General features: G+C 33.0%; 1 protein-coding gene across 1 annotated transcript in view; it reads right to left on the reverse strand.

Annotated features, from left to right (window-relative positions):
• The window catches only part of RNF217 (ring finger protein 217), a 145,928-nt gene that overhangs the window by 24,387 nt on the left and 107,574 nt on the right, over positions 1-13,967 (reverse strand). Inside the window, exon 4 of the mRNA XM_031964332.1 lies at positions 2,525-2,726. Within this exon, the coding sequence (XP_031820192.1) occupies positions 2,525-2,726 (202 nt within the window). The remainder of the gene's footprint in view (positions 1-2,524; positions 2,727-13,967) is intronic.

Here is a 13,967-nt window from a genome sequence, read left to right on the forward strand (position 1 = left end):
GTACAGAATTACACTGTCCAATTTTTAAAGTTGACATGAAAGTTGATAAAAATTAAGAGGAGAAACTCAGAGCTCTTTGTTAGTATCTCACAATTCTATAAACCAGATTAAACTACTAATTATATCCTTTGTAGACTGAAAATAAATAGATTAAATACAATTTAAAAACATGTTAAGTAATACAAAAGTCCTACACTCAAGGGACAAATTGATATGTGGGAGACAAAATTAATACATGCGGAATAATTAGGGAAAATTATTATTTGGCTTTGGTTAACCATTTTTTTTGAAGGGGGGGGAGAGAAGCAATGGGGTTGAGACTTGTCCAGGATCACATAGCTGATATCAGTGACAAAATTTGAATTCAAGTCCTCTTAACTTCAGGACTAATGCTCTATGTACTATATCACTTCACTGCTCCTGGCTTATAGTTATTTGAAAGAAGAACGGATAAAATTAGAAAAGATTTTAAAGAGAATAGACTATTTTCAGCAAAGGGAAACAGCATGAACAAAGCAGAGACATAAAAATTACATCAGCAGCAACTACTATAATAACATCTACATAGCATTTTAAGGTTTACAGTACTATTTTACCATAACAACTTTGTCTGTGAGGCACAGTAAGTAGGTCAGCCCAATAGCAATGATGAATCTGTTTTTATAAAATTAACATGAGGTCAGATTATAGAGGTGTCTCAAAGTCAAGTGGGGAATTTAGAACTGATTTGATATACAATAAGAAGTCACCACAAACTCTGGAGCAGAGAAGTGATAGGATAAAAGTGTTATTTTAGCAAGATTAATTTTACAATAGGAGGTAGCATAGATTGGAGAAGAAATGTGCCTGAAATGAAGCAACATTCTCTAGGAATGAGTGATTTCAAACCCTGGAGTACAGATTTGATAATCATTTATTTTTAAATGTTATAGAAGGCATTCAGGCTTCAGAGTAGTGCTGAAATAGATTAGAAGTTCTTAACTTTTTTATGTGTTTGGATCTGTTTGGTGGTCTAAGCCTAAGGAAACCTTCTGATAATAATTATTTTTTACATTCACAGTTGAAGGAAATGCTAAATTGGCAGAGAAAGGGTCAGTGAAAATAAATATGTAATTTCTACCCATTCAAATTCATAGATTAGATAATCTCTGACATTTGTTCTAATTTAGTAATTCTAGGACTCTCTCCTGTATGCAATTTGGCTCTTTAGTGCCATGATGTCATTGACTTTTTTTTCTTGATTCTTGCAAACATTTTCCTCTTTTTAAAATTCATCTCATGAGTCATCTTTTATTGAAATTTCATCTCCAAGCCTATATCCTTCAGAAAACTAATCTCAATTAGATAGAGCAGAAAATTTACTCTCCCTTCAGCAATATTGCTTCTTTACCACTTGAGAGAATAAAAACTGCATAATGAATAAGCTAAATGGGAGTAGTCCAGTTTGTTGCTTTCATTTTTTTTTATACTTTGCTTTCTGAAAAGCACATTGAGGATATTCAATTAAGCAAATAGAAATGTACAAAGTTTAGTGGAATTTTGTTGCAATATACAGCTAACGAAGGTTTTGAATAGGTTTTCCCAAACATAGAAACTGCCTTTTTAAAAAGAAAAACCCATCTGCATATGACTAAGAAAATTACATTATGGTTGTCCTACGAAACAATAATTTGGTAGAACTATAAGATAGAGATGAAGCATGTGAAAAGGAAGAAATATATCTTGGAGATTTCTACCAATTCTGAGATTCTCTTGCATCTTCAAAATATACATTCTTTGCAGATATAAGTAGTCCATAAATGGATTCTACAAATAAATTCATATCCCAATGATAAAAATCTGTATTATGAAAACAATGTAATTGGTTTAAAAAAAAGCTTGCATCATAAAATTAGAAAGACAGGGGCAATGTCAAAGAAAACATCTCTTAGGATTTTAGGAACACTACATAAAAGTTCCATAAATGTTCTAAAATATTCTCAAAATAGCCTATTTGATTTATAGATTGGGAAGAAGATCCTCTTTTCAACAAAAGCAAAAATTCTCTTCTTTTTTAATCTTTTTTTTTTTAATTGACCATTGAACAAAAGTGGTGTAAAAAGAAAATCCAATAGCAACAGTTAAGAGAAAAACATAAAAGAAATGTAAGAGAGACAAAAGTCTGATTATAAAACCCAATTAAAGCTTTTAAGGAGTCACTTTCTTTCCCCATGAAAGAATATTTGGGAGAATATCACCTTACTTAAATACATTAATTCATTCAAATGATGCTAAAAAGAAAAGTTCATGAGGTTAGCACTTAAGAAATGAAATTATGTGAAGTGTAGATTTCAAATTAACTACTTGTTTTGTGTGTAGGAAAGAGAAAATAGTCTAACTGAAATAATGGAGGTATAAATACCAAAGAAAATTATATAAACTTAGTTGCATTTCCATATCATTTTCTAGCCCGCAAATTTGAAATTAATATTTAAACTACTTTTTCCATGTGGTAAAATTCTGAAAAATCATATTACATACTTACCACATACTGAGCCTCGCACTAATCTCCTTAAATGCGGTCTCTCAGGGAGGTAGCGATATTTGCATCCAAATATACTGAGGTTTGATGTGTGGTCTCCAAAGAATCGGAGCTGGCGATATCTTTCCCCACACCGGTAACAAAAATTAGTGTTACATTGTGAACAGGTCATGTGGTCACATCCTTCTGTTCTCTGGATGTGGATCTTTATCAGCAAAATAAGAGTAAAGAAAAGAGAGGAGAAAAAAAATTAAAATACTAATTAAATTAAATTTAAAAAAATTTTTAAATTAATTTAAGAAATTTTTTCTAATAAGGAAAAAAATTAACTAAGTTTATAAATACAAAAAGCATCTATCAATAAGTTTTATAAGATATTCATTTATTGTCGAAATCTCAAGCAGTTTTTCTCTTTCATATGTATATATACATACTTATATGTATGTATACAAACAAATATGTATATATGTATGCATGCATGTTAAAATCATCCCTGACCAAAGATTTACCAATGTCCAGATAGTTTAATTTTCAAAAAAATGTTATATAGTTTAAGTAAGTCCATCAGTCAAGAAGGATTGATTAAATTCTTACTAAGTTCCAGGCATTATACTAGGGATGTAAAGAAAGGTAAAAGCCAGTCCTAGACGTCAAGGTATTTGCTTTATAATGGAGGAGACAGCATATAAATAATCAGGTAAATAGCAAATGGAAAGCAATCCCAGAGAGTAAGGCACTAGCAAAAAAGGGGGCTAACAAAGGTCTCCTGAAGAAGGTAAAATTTTACTAAGCCTTGAAATTAAGTAGGAAGCTAAAGGAACATATGAGGCAGCCAAACATGGCATACATGGGAGATAGCCAGAAAGTTGGGGAAACAGGTTTATTTTCTTTGAAGAACTGCAAGTATAGTTGCAAGAACTGCAACTATAAGGAATATAGTATAAAAAGATTGGAAAATTAGGAAGTTATCAGGTTATGATGAACTTTAAATGCTGCTAATAGTTTATCAGAGAAGGAATCACAGAAATTTTCCAACTAGGGAATGACACGGTTAGACTTGTGCCTTAGAAAAAACATCTTGGCAGTTGAAAGGGTAATGAACTGTGGCATTACTTTAAGAGGATGATCAGAATGAAATTCATACTTCAAAGACATACTAGAGGCAAAGAGTTCTGTTAGGAGACAATTGCAATAATCCAGGAGCGATGTAACGAGGGCCTGAATTAAGGTTGTGATTTCATGAGTATAGAGAGAAGGACATGTTTGTAAAAGAAGTTGTGAAGGTAGAAACAGATATCAAGATCTAATAAGGGATTGGATAAGTGTGAAGAGTTCAAGTGAAGGATCTTAGATTTTGAGCCTCAAGGAATGGGAGGGTGGTGGTTCCCTGAAAAGTAACAGGGAAGTTGGAAAGAAGAGAGCAAAAATATAAGTTCTCTTTTGGATAAGTTGAGTTTGAGATGTTTACAAGACATTTGGACATTTGTGATGTCCAAAAAGCAGATGCTGATAGAAAAAACAAACAAACAAACAAAAACATAGGTTCAAATGGATCTGCATGGAGATAATTGATCTTATGGAAGCTGTTGAAATGAGTAAAGAAGATAGTATAGAAAGAAAAGAGAAGGAAACCTAGGGCATAACCTTGGAGAATAAAAAAGGGGAAGAAGAAAACAGGCCAGAATGTGCTGATAAATGATTAATAACCAGCTCTTAAAAAAAGCATACTCGACAAACTTTTGAGATTAATATGCATCATTAATAAATTCTCCATAATTTTAAGTCCAGAAACCAACAAAACAATAAATTAAGCTCTTATCTGTTGAATTTGCTGATGTCTGAGCAATAAATGTTCACATTGAAAATTTAACATTTGACCTTTATAAACTGTTAGGGATTAAACACATCTTTGGAGAACACCTAGATTTAGTGGGCACTACATAGATGAAAAATCAGCAAAGAAGACTCAAAAGGAATGGAATATACAGGAAGGATGAGAACAATGTCACAAAAACCTAGAGAGGAAACCAGGAGGATAAGATGATCAATAGTGTCAAGATTTGCAGAGAGATCCTCAAGAAAAATGTTATTTGAGGAAAATTATTTTATTTTATTTTTTTTAGTTTAGTTATTATATTTTAAAAATAAGAAGTCAGTGTCTTTGGAGAAGACAATTTCAACTGTTTGATGAGCTGGGTAACCAGACTGAAAGGAGTTTAGACTACACTGAGATGAGAAGAAGGGAGGAGGAATAATGGTAAGAAAGTATAGGACAATGACTAATGGGGATGGTGGGATCAATTAAAAGGGGTTTTTTTGGTGTTTGTGTGTTTCTTAAAATGAGAGATTATATTTTTGTTGGCAGCAGGGATGACAGAGAGGGGACAGACAGGGATGATAAACATTTGTTTGAGAAAATGACAAAGAATGGGGTCGAGTGCAAGGCATTTTCTCCATCTAAGACCAGAGTGAAGGAAAAGATTTAAAAAAAAAAACTTGTTAGTTCTGGGGGAGGGGGGGGAATAGTATGGAACTGTCATCCTATTTTTCATAGCAAATTAGATAATTATATGTTGTTAAATTTGCTAAACTTGGAAAATTTTAAGGGATAATCTGAATGAAAATCATGCTTCAAGTATTTAAATGACTCCATTAAGAATTATTCCAATTCTAAGATTCAGTAATAAATTCTATCTTCTATATGTTCTCTCTATTGGCAAGAAAATTGTGGATGTTTAATTCAACAAATATTTATTAATGTAAAACACTTTGGCAGAATCTGGGAATGTAAAGATAAAATAGGGAGTCTTTCTTAAAGTAAAGTTTTCCAAATTGGGGGGGGGGCAAGGCATGAGACAATAGATAAAATTACTGAATATTTTTAATAATTCCTACTTTCTCAATATTATTCATTTTGGTAAGCACAATATAAAAATTAGTTTCAAAAATCAAAACTGTAAATTTTTTATAAACAGAAAAATTTGGGAATGAAGATATGCATATATATGCATGTATGTATATGTATATATGTGATAAATGGAAATTTTTACTGTGATATATTTAAACCTGAAGCATTTACTGTATTTTGAATATGCTAGATTCAAATAAATAAAGGTGAATAAAATGCTCTCTGAGTTATCAAAAACATATTTTGGGAACATTATTACTACTTATGATAATATTTGTGTGAAAAGAAATTTCTTGTAGGCAGATAATCAATTTGTAGAAAAATAATTATGACTAATAACATCATCAATAATGCCATGATTTTTAAAATAGAGATTATTTTTTCAATTAATAAGCCTTTATTTTCTTTCCCTCTAGCTTCCCCTCCCAATTGAAAACAACAATAATAACAAAAAAAATCTTTATGATAAATATATAATCAAACAAGTCAAATTCCTGCAATGACCATGTCCAAAAATGTTTGTCTCAGTCTGCATGTTAAGCTTATCATCTCTTTGTTAAGAAATTTATTGGCCCTCTGGAATTGTGATTAGTTACTATCCTGAAATAAAATGTACATGGTATCCCAATATGGTCACATCAAAGTAGGGTATGGCAAAACTATTACCTTCTTTATTCTTGATGTTTGTTTGCTGTTTTATTTTGGTTTTGGTTTTGGTTTTTTGTTTTTCTTGTTTTTTTTGTGTGATTTTCTTGTAGAAGAGCTTCTTGTGAGAAACTCCTGCCAACGTAGATAATCAACTCTCTACCACATAGTCTTAAAAAGCTAGTATTCTCACTAATAAGAGGCTAAGTAACTTATTTAAGCCTGCATAATTACTATGTGTCAAGGGTGACTTGAACATTTAGATACTTAGGTATTTAAGTCTTTCACATTCAAAATTAATTCTCTATCCATTATATCCTCTATGGTTTCTCATCAGTACAGAACTGAGAATAGGAGTAACCTCTTTTGCTGTTCTTTCCTGGTTTTCTTGCCTGTTTTGAGAACTCTTTATTAATTTCATTTGTTAAATTCAATTAAGTACATGTATTTATTAAGTGCTTATCATGTTCAAGAAGGCAATGTGCTGAGTACTAGCAATACAAAAGAAAAAAAAAAAGGAAATATCCCTTTCAATGATTTTACACTTCACAGGGGAATAGAAAATGCATATAAATAAATAGTGGTGGTACCCAGGGTTCTGTCCCAGATTTTATTCTTTTCTTTTTTATATATTTATTTTTTCTTGATGAGTTCATCAATTCTTGTGGGCTCACTTATAATTTCTACACACGTAACTACCAGTTATACATATTCAACCTCAACTACTCTCCTAAACTCCAGTCCCAAACTACCAATTACCTACTGAACGTCTCCACCAGAATATTTCATTAAAATGTCCAAAATGGAACCCATCTTTTCTTCTATATGTATACCTGCTTCATATTATTTCTTTTTTCCCTTTTTCTCTTGCCACTATCCTTCTAGTCACACAATCTAGGTCTTTGTGGAAACATATTCTTCTACTACTTTAAAATTTTCCCCAGAGCAATTAAATAGGGGGGAGAGCTAGATTCCTGACAGTACTAGCAGTTATTTAGCAGTCTTGAAACAACTGAGCTTAGTATCTAGTTAGCAAGAATACTTCATTAAAATAGGAAAGTATAAGATGGCTTATCCAAACACACTATATCTTAGGTGAATTTCTAGGTCTACTCTGCCTGCCTGCCAGCCAGTTAGCTGAAACTCCATCTGAACATCCAAATGAAGAACATTTTAGAGGACATTTTATGCTATTAATTTCAAGTGCAAAAATAGGCAATTATGATTCTGGTTAATAATTACCATTTGTATAATACTTTAATTTTTCCAAATTTTACATAATTACTTCATGTGATCTCACAACACTCCTAAGAAGGAGATACTTTAATCATTCCCACTTTACAGATGAGGAAACCAAGGCTATAAGAACCTAGATCACATGGCTAATGAATGATTAAACAGGGCTTGAACACAGGTCTTCTTGTCTTCAAGTCTATTTTCCATGTTGCTTTCTAGTCACAGCCATGATCATATTACTACTCTACTTAAACACTTTCAATGGTTCCCCATTGCTATAGAAAAATGTTTAAAAGATTGACACTGGGGCAGTTAGATGGTGCAATGGATAGAGCACCAGCCCTGAAGTCAGTAGGACCTGAGTTCAAATCTAACCTCAGACACTTAACACTTCCTAGCTGTGTGACCCTGGGCAAGTCACTTAATCCCAATTGCCTCAGAAAAAAAAAGAAAAAAGAAAAAGTTTGACCCTGGCATTCAAACATACAATCTTATTCACAATTTGGCACAACCCACCCATTCTTTCTTCTCTCTTAAAATTCCCCTTTGTATAGTCTGACTCTTCAAACTCCCTATTTTTCCTGCCCTCTTCCCCTTTCTATACCTTTGCTTATTCCATCCCTGATTTTTAGAATACATAAGCCTATCACTCATTTTTTTTCTGTTGAAAAGTTCCTGACTTCTAAGTACAGCTTAGGTGTCAGTTTATCCATAAAGTCTTCTGAAACTCTTTTCTCTCCAACAGAACTAATAAATCTCTTTATCTCTCAAAATTTTTCTATCACCTTTTTTTGGCTCTCCTTTGCTTAGATCACACTCCACTTTGCATCAGTCCTATTTATGCACATATTGTATCTTTACCCTCCCTTTTGGATGACAAGGTATAGTCATAAAAACAGCAAATTTAAAAAACAGGGGAGATGTAGACTTAAATTCTACTTCCTACATTTATTAGCTCCAGCAAATATTGTAACTTCTCTGACTCTTATTCCCTCAACTGTGAAAGAGAATTCCTGTGTGTCTATACCATAGGATTATTGTGTTAATAAAATTAGATAAAATATGTAAAGATCTTGCAAATATTAGAGCTCTACATAGATGTCAGCTACTTTAGCTTGTGACTTTCCACTTATGTTCAATCCACAGCCACACGCATCTAGCAGCTGTTTAAAGAATACTGGTGAATTAAATTGAGTTCTATCCAACAGTCCCAGAGTAAAGTTAAATAAAGCATACCTAAAATAGTGTTTCAGAGAGATAGTCTCCAATCAGGAGAATTCCTGCTTTATTTAATTTACTTTTTCCATAACCCAACCATCCTTAACTCCTCATTCTGGAACCAAGAACCAAGATCAAATTCATTATTTTGGGATGTGATATATCAATGTACTGCTTTACACCTCTACTTACCACCTCAATTGCATATCTATAGATTTAGGTATTTTATTTTTTGTATCTCTCCTTAATTTGCAGAGGTGGGTAACTAGGAGTATAGAACTCTGGAAATTTATCAGATTCAGTTTAGATGTTGGTTAATTTTGCTTAACTTCCCTTTCCTTCTCTTTTATTCTTTAATATGTTGTTGTTCAGTCATGTCCAACTGATACATTTGGGATTTTCTGGACAATAAAGTAATTTACCATTTCCTTCTCTAACCTATTTTACAAATAAGGAAACTTAAGTGAGTTGCCTAGGATTATATAGCCAGTAAGAGGCCAGATTTTAGCTTAAGAAGATGACTCATACAAATAAAACAACACCATCATCATTATGAACAACAACAGCAGCAAAATCCTAGGCCAGTTCCTACTAATTCCATTCTTAACACTCAATTTACTATGTAAAACAGCATCATTATCTGCTTCTCATTGTATATAGTCCAAGGTTAACTAACAGGAAGGATCCAGAGATCACAAGCAGATTTTGTTTAATTAATTACTTTAATACTTACCACCCATAAGTATTACTACTCAAATTAATTATTACCAAACAGTGGCCTTCTAACAAAGAAATGCTTACAGACTATTTTGTGTTTGCTACTAACAAATATTACAAAATAACAGCTATCATTTATATAACACTTCAAGGTTTGTAAAGTGTTTTACTATATTATCTCATTAGAGGGTTTCAGGGGTCCTCAAACTATGGCCCGGGGGCCAGATGCAGAAGCTGAGGACGATTATCCCCCTCACCCAGGGCTATGAAGTTTCTTTATTTAAAGGCCCACAAAACAAATTTTTTGCTTTTACTATAATCCGGCTCACCAACAGTCTGAGGGACAGTGAACTGGCCCCCTATTTAAAAAGTTTGAGGACCCCTGCATAGGTGCTATGATTATTCCCAATTTAAGGTAAGCATTACCTTAGTAGCATTAAGATACTTACTACTTTATAAAATATCATTTATTCATTCCCTCAGTCAATCATTGAGTACCCATCATGTCCAAGATATTGTGGTGATCTCATTGGGGCATTCAAAACTGAATTATCTTTTATTTATTTGTTTGTTTGTTTATTTGTTTTAAGAAAATGAGTCATTTGCCTCCAGGCCCAGGATTCCATCCAGGATTCCATGTCACCTAGCTGCCCTATTCTTTATTACAGGAGATGGCTTTCTAGTTAAGGAGAGAGGGATATTTTTAGAAATAAAACTATTATTAAAATAAAAGGTGACAATAGGAAATTTTAAAAAATGCTTTTCTTCATTTCATTCTCCTTTAGGGAGAAAACAAATAAAGTATAACTTGGCCACAAAATTTTTTTCTCGTCTTTTTTTTTTTTTAATTTCCTTTACCTGAAATAGTCTTGTCATTTCCCTGATCTTCTACCCTCCTTCCCTTCCCCTGAATTTAAGCCCTTCATAATCAAACTCTAGAATATTTTCCCAGACTTTTTTCATATCAAGTACTTTAAGTGCTTAGAATAAAAAGGCAAAAAAAAAACCCTGTCCTAGAGAAGCTCACAATCTAATGGAGGAAATCTCATGTAAACAACTCTGTAGAAGCAAGATATATATACAGGAAAAGAAATGTCAAAGGGAAAGTAGTAATATTATGGGGGTGTTAGGAAAGGCTTTTTGCAATAGGTGAAATTTTAGCTGAGACTTGAAGAAAGCCGGGCAAGTCAAAAGGTAGAGACTAGGAGGGATAGCATTCTAGGCACGACGGAACATCAGTAAAAACCCATGGAGCTGAGAATGTTTTCTGTGTGGAAGACCAAGGAGGTCAATGTCACTTGCTCAGGACTAGAAATGTGGAAAGGGGCTAGTTATAAAGGCTTTTAAAGCCAAATAAGAGGTTATATTTGATCCTAGAGGTAGTAAGGAATAAGTGGAGTTTATTAAATTGTCAGACATACATTTCAGGAAGACGACTTTGATAAATGAGTGGAGGATAGACTGAATTAGGGAGAGAAGGGGAAAAGGGAAACTGACCAGAAAGTATTATAACAGTCCAAGTATGCAGTGATAACATTCTGCACTAAGGACAGTATCAGAGGAGAGAATGGGGCAAATGTAAGAAATGTTGTCAAGATATTAATAGGACTCAGCTACAGATTAGATATAGAAGGTCCAAGCGTGAAGTCAAGGATGTTATCTAGACTGTGAAACCGGGTAACTGAGAGCATCCGCAACAAAAATAGTGAAAGTGAAGAGATAGGAGATTCTAGGAGAAAAATGAATATAATATTGGACATGTTGAGTTTAAGATATCTATGGGCCATCAAGTGATTAATAGGCAGTTGGTGATGTAAGACTGGAGACCAGGAGAGAGGTTAGAGTTAGATAAAGAGATCTGAGAATCATTTGCATAGATGAGAATTTGGAATTTACCAATGTTATGGTTTAATTAGAATATCTGGCAAAGGAGCCTGAGGAGTGCTTAGAGAGTTAAAACAAAACAAGGCAAAAGGAAAACCAAGAAGGCCCCTTGTTCCTGAAATGCTTTTCCTCATCATCCCCAGCATCCTCAGACTTGCTTTAGGATTCATTTAGGTACAAGTTGTTTCATAAGGCTTTTCCTGATTAATCTGCCCCCCACCCCATTCCCCTCCATGTCCCAGAGTGTAAACTCCATGAAGTATCTAACAGGTATTGTGGATGGAATACAAAGGAAAGATGCTAGTTCAGATGCAGGCTCACTCTGGCTAAGAAATTAACTGCCTATTTGCTCTTTTGTAAAATGTGAGTAGCAATAACATCTATTTATCAGAGTTGTTATGAAAATCAAATAAAATAATATTTGCAAGGCAGTTTTCAAACTGGTAAAGCTATGTCAATGTTCACTATTATTTGTTTTCATTACTGTGTCTGTATCCCCAGTCCATAGTATATTATAATAATTATGGCTAATATTTATCTAGCACTTTAAGGTCTGCCACGTGCTTTATATTATTACATTTGATCAGAATAGCTTCTAAATAACTGCTTTCTGAATTGAGTTGAATTTATTACATACTTTAAAAAAACTTTTTTATTTTTAGCATTCATTAACAAAACTCAATTCAGTCTTGGTTAAAGCAATATTGATATTCTTGAAAGGTTTTATATTCCTGCAGTTACCTGCCCTAGCTTAGCTCATACCTAATATATAATATGTATTTAATAAATGTCTGTTCCCTCCCTTTCTTCCTCACATTTACTTTATTTTTATATTTTAAAAATAAGAGTTGATTGATACATTACTTATATAGTCAAATGTGATTTGTTTGGATTACTTAAATTTTTTTTTGATCATTAGAGCATTCATTTTCATCTTCATTATTTCATTCCTGTCATTTGTCATTGCTTCATCTTAAACTTCTGAAAGGCAACAAGACAAGAATTGACCATTGCCTCTGCTTTTTTCTTTTTTTTTTTTTTAACAGACAGTAAGTGATACTTTGATAGTAAAATCCCCTATTAACAATATCCCTTCTAATTATTCACCATTCTCTCTATATATGTACTGTGCTCCAGAGAATGTAATCCGATTCCCATTTGCTTGTTCCTTCTACCTGTACTTTCTTGTCTCTGTGCCAGCATGCTGCTTCAAATTTGGACAGTTGTCGCATTCCATAGATTTCACATATGCAGTGTCTCTGGAACTCATCATCTTATTTTCAATCCCACTGTCTGTCGCTATAGGTCATGCCCTAAATACTTATTACAAGACTACTATAATAACTTTCTAAAGCAACCTCTATTGCTCTAGTCTCAATTTATTCTAAATTATCTCAGTCGTACCTATCTTCTAAAATAGTTTGCATCCTGGCCCTTCCTTACTCAAAACCCCTCAATAACTCACTATTGCTTAAGGAACAAATTTATTAATGAATAAAATCTATTCTGGTATTCAAGATTATAAAGATAATATAAAAACAAATGGTTTTAAAGGGAAGAATTCTGTCACATTCATTATATTTCCTGCAGGGCACAGTACAATGCACTACACAAGATAGACTTTTAATAATTAAATAATTGAAGATATCCCTAAATATCTTATCATAAAATATGGTTGTGTATATGATCCTATGTAAAAATCAACTCCCCCCCTTTTTTTTCCTTCCTTGAAAGCAATATGGCTTAAGTAGACAAGACAAGGCAATTAACATTTATTAAGAGCTTACTCTAAAGTCTAGGTACTGTCCTAAACCATGGGGAATTCAAATATGAGGATAAAAAAGTTGCTGTTTTTTCTATTAGAAGACAACATACAAAAATGAGCTGAGAAGTGGGAATGAAGATGAGATTCCGACACAGAGGGATAGTGTAGAAATCAAGAAATGCTAAAACAAAACAAGAAAGAATAAAGAATGACTGACTTGGGGTCATCCTCAAAAGGGGAACCTCAAAAGGGGTATGAAGAGTTCAATGGTAGAGAAATGTTCCATAGTAAGGAAACCCCAGGTACTGAAGCAGCTGAAGCATGGTGGCAAGTTCTATAAAACCAAAATCAAAGCCGCAAGAGGAATAAAGGGGACTTGTCCAAAAGGCAGGAAGATTTGAGTTCTAATTCTATCTCCGACACTGTAACTGAAGGAATGTCCTTAACCTTTCTCAGGTTCAGGATTATGAAAAATAGTGCATATATAGCATCTGGAAAATTTTAATGTGTTATGTAAATGTAAATTACTGTTGTTATTATTACTGACTTTCCTCCAAATTCTGAAGATTTCTTTTCTTTGACTAACATCAACACACCTTTTATTTCAAATTAATAAATATCTTGGCTCTGCTTTTTACTCCCCCTCCCCCGTATATGATTTTGAACAAGTTACTTAACTGAAGTTTAAATCTCTCCTCACTTTCCTTTTATCTAAAATAAGGGGGTTGGATTTAGGACTTCTAAATTTCCTTTCTATTCTTCATCTATAACCCTATGATCCTAGTAATTTGTGAATAATCATTGCTAAATCTAAATTGGACAGTAGATGGCACTGATGATTAACATCACCAACAAAGGTCTTATTCTCAATTATTTCCAGGTTTTTATATTTTTATAATACTTACCTGAACAATCTTACAAAAGACTTGTAAGACAGGGAGACAAAAGTGAAGGGAATTTACCAACCTAAGATTAAAATACTCAGATTCCAATAAAATGAAGGTATTTAGCAACATGTTTAAAATGGAACATCCAAATACCATTAAGATATTTGGAGATACAAATATATTAAT

This window comes from Sarcophilus harrisii, chromosome 4 (genome assembly GCF_902635505.1).
Source record: "Sarcophilus harrisii chromosome 4, mSarHar1.11, whole genome shotgun sequence".
NCBI classification, from domain to species: Eukaryota; Metazoa; Chordata; class Mammalia; order Dasyuromorphia; family Dasyuridae; genus Sarcophilus; species Sarcophilus harrisii.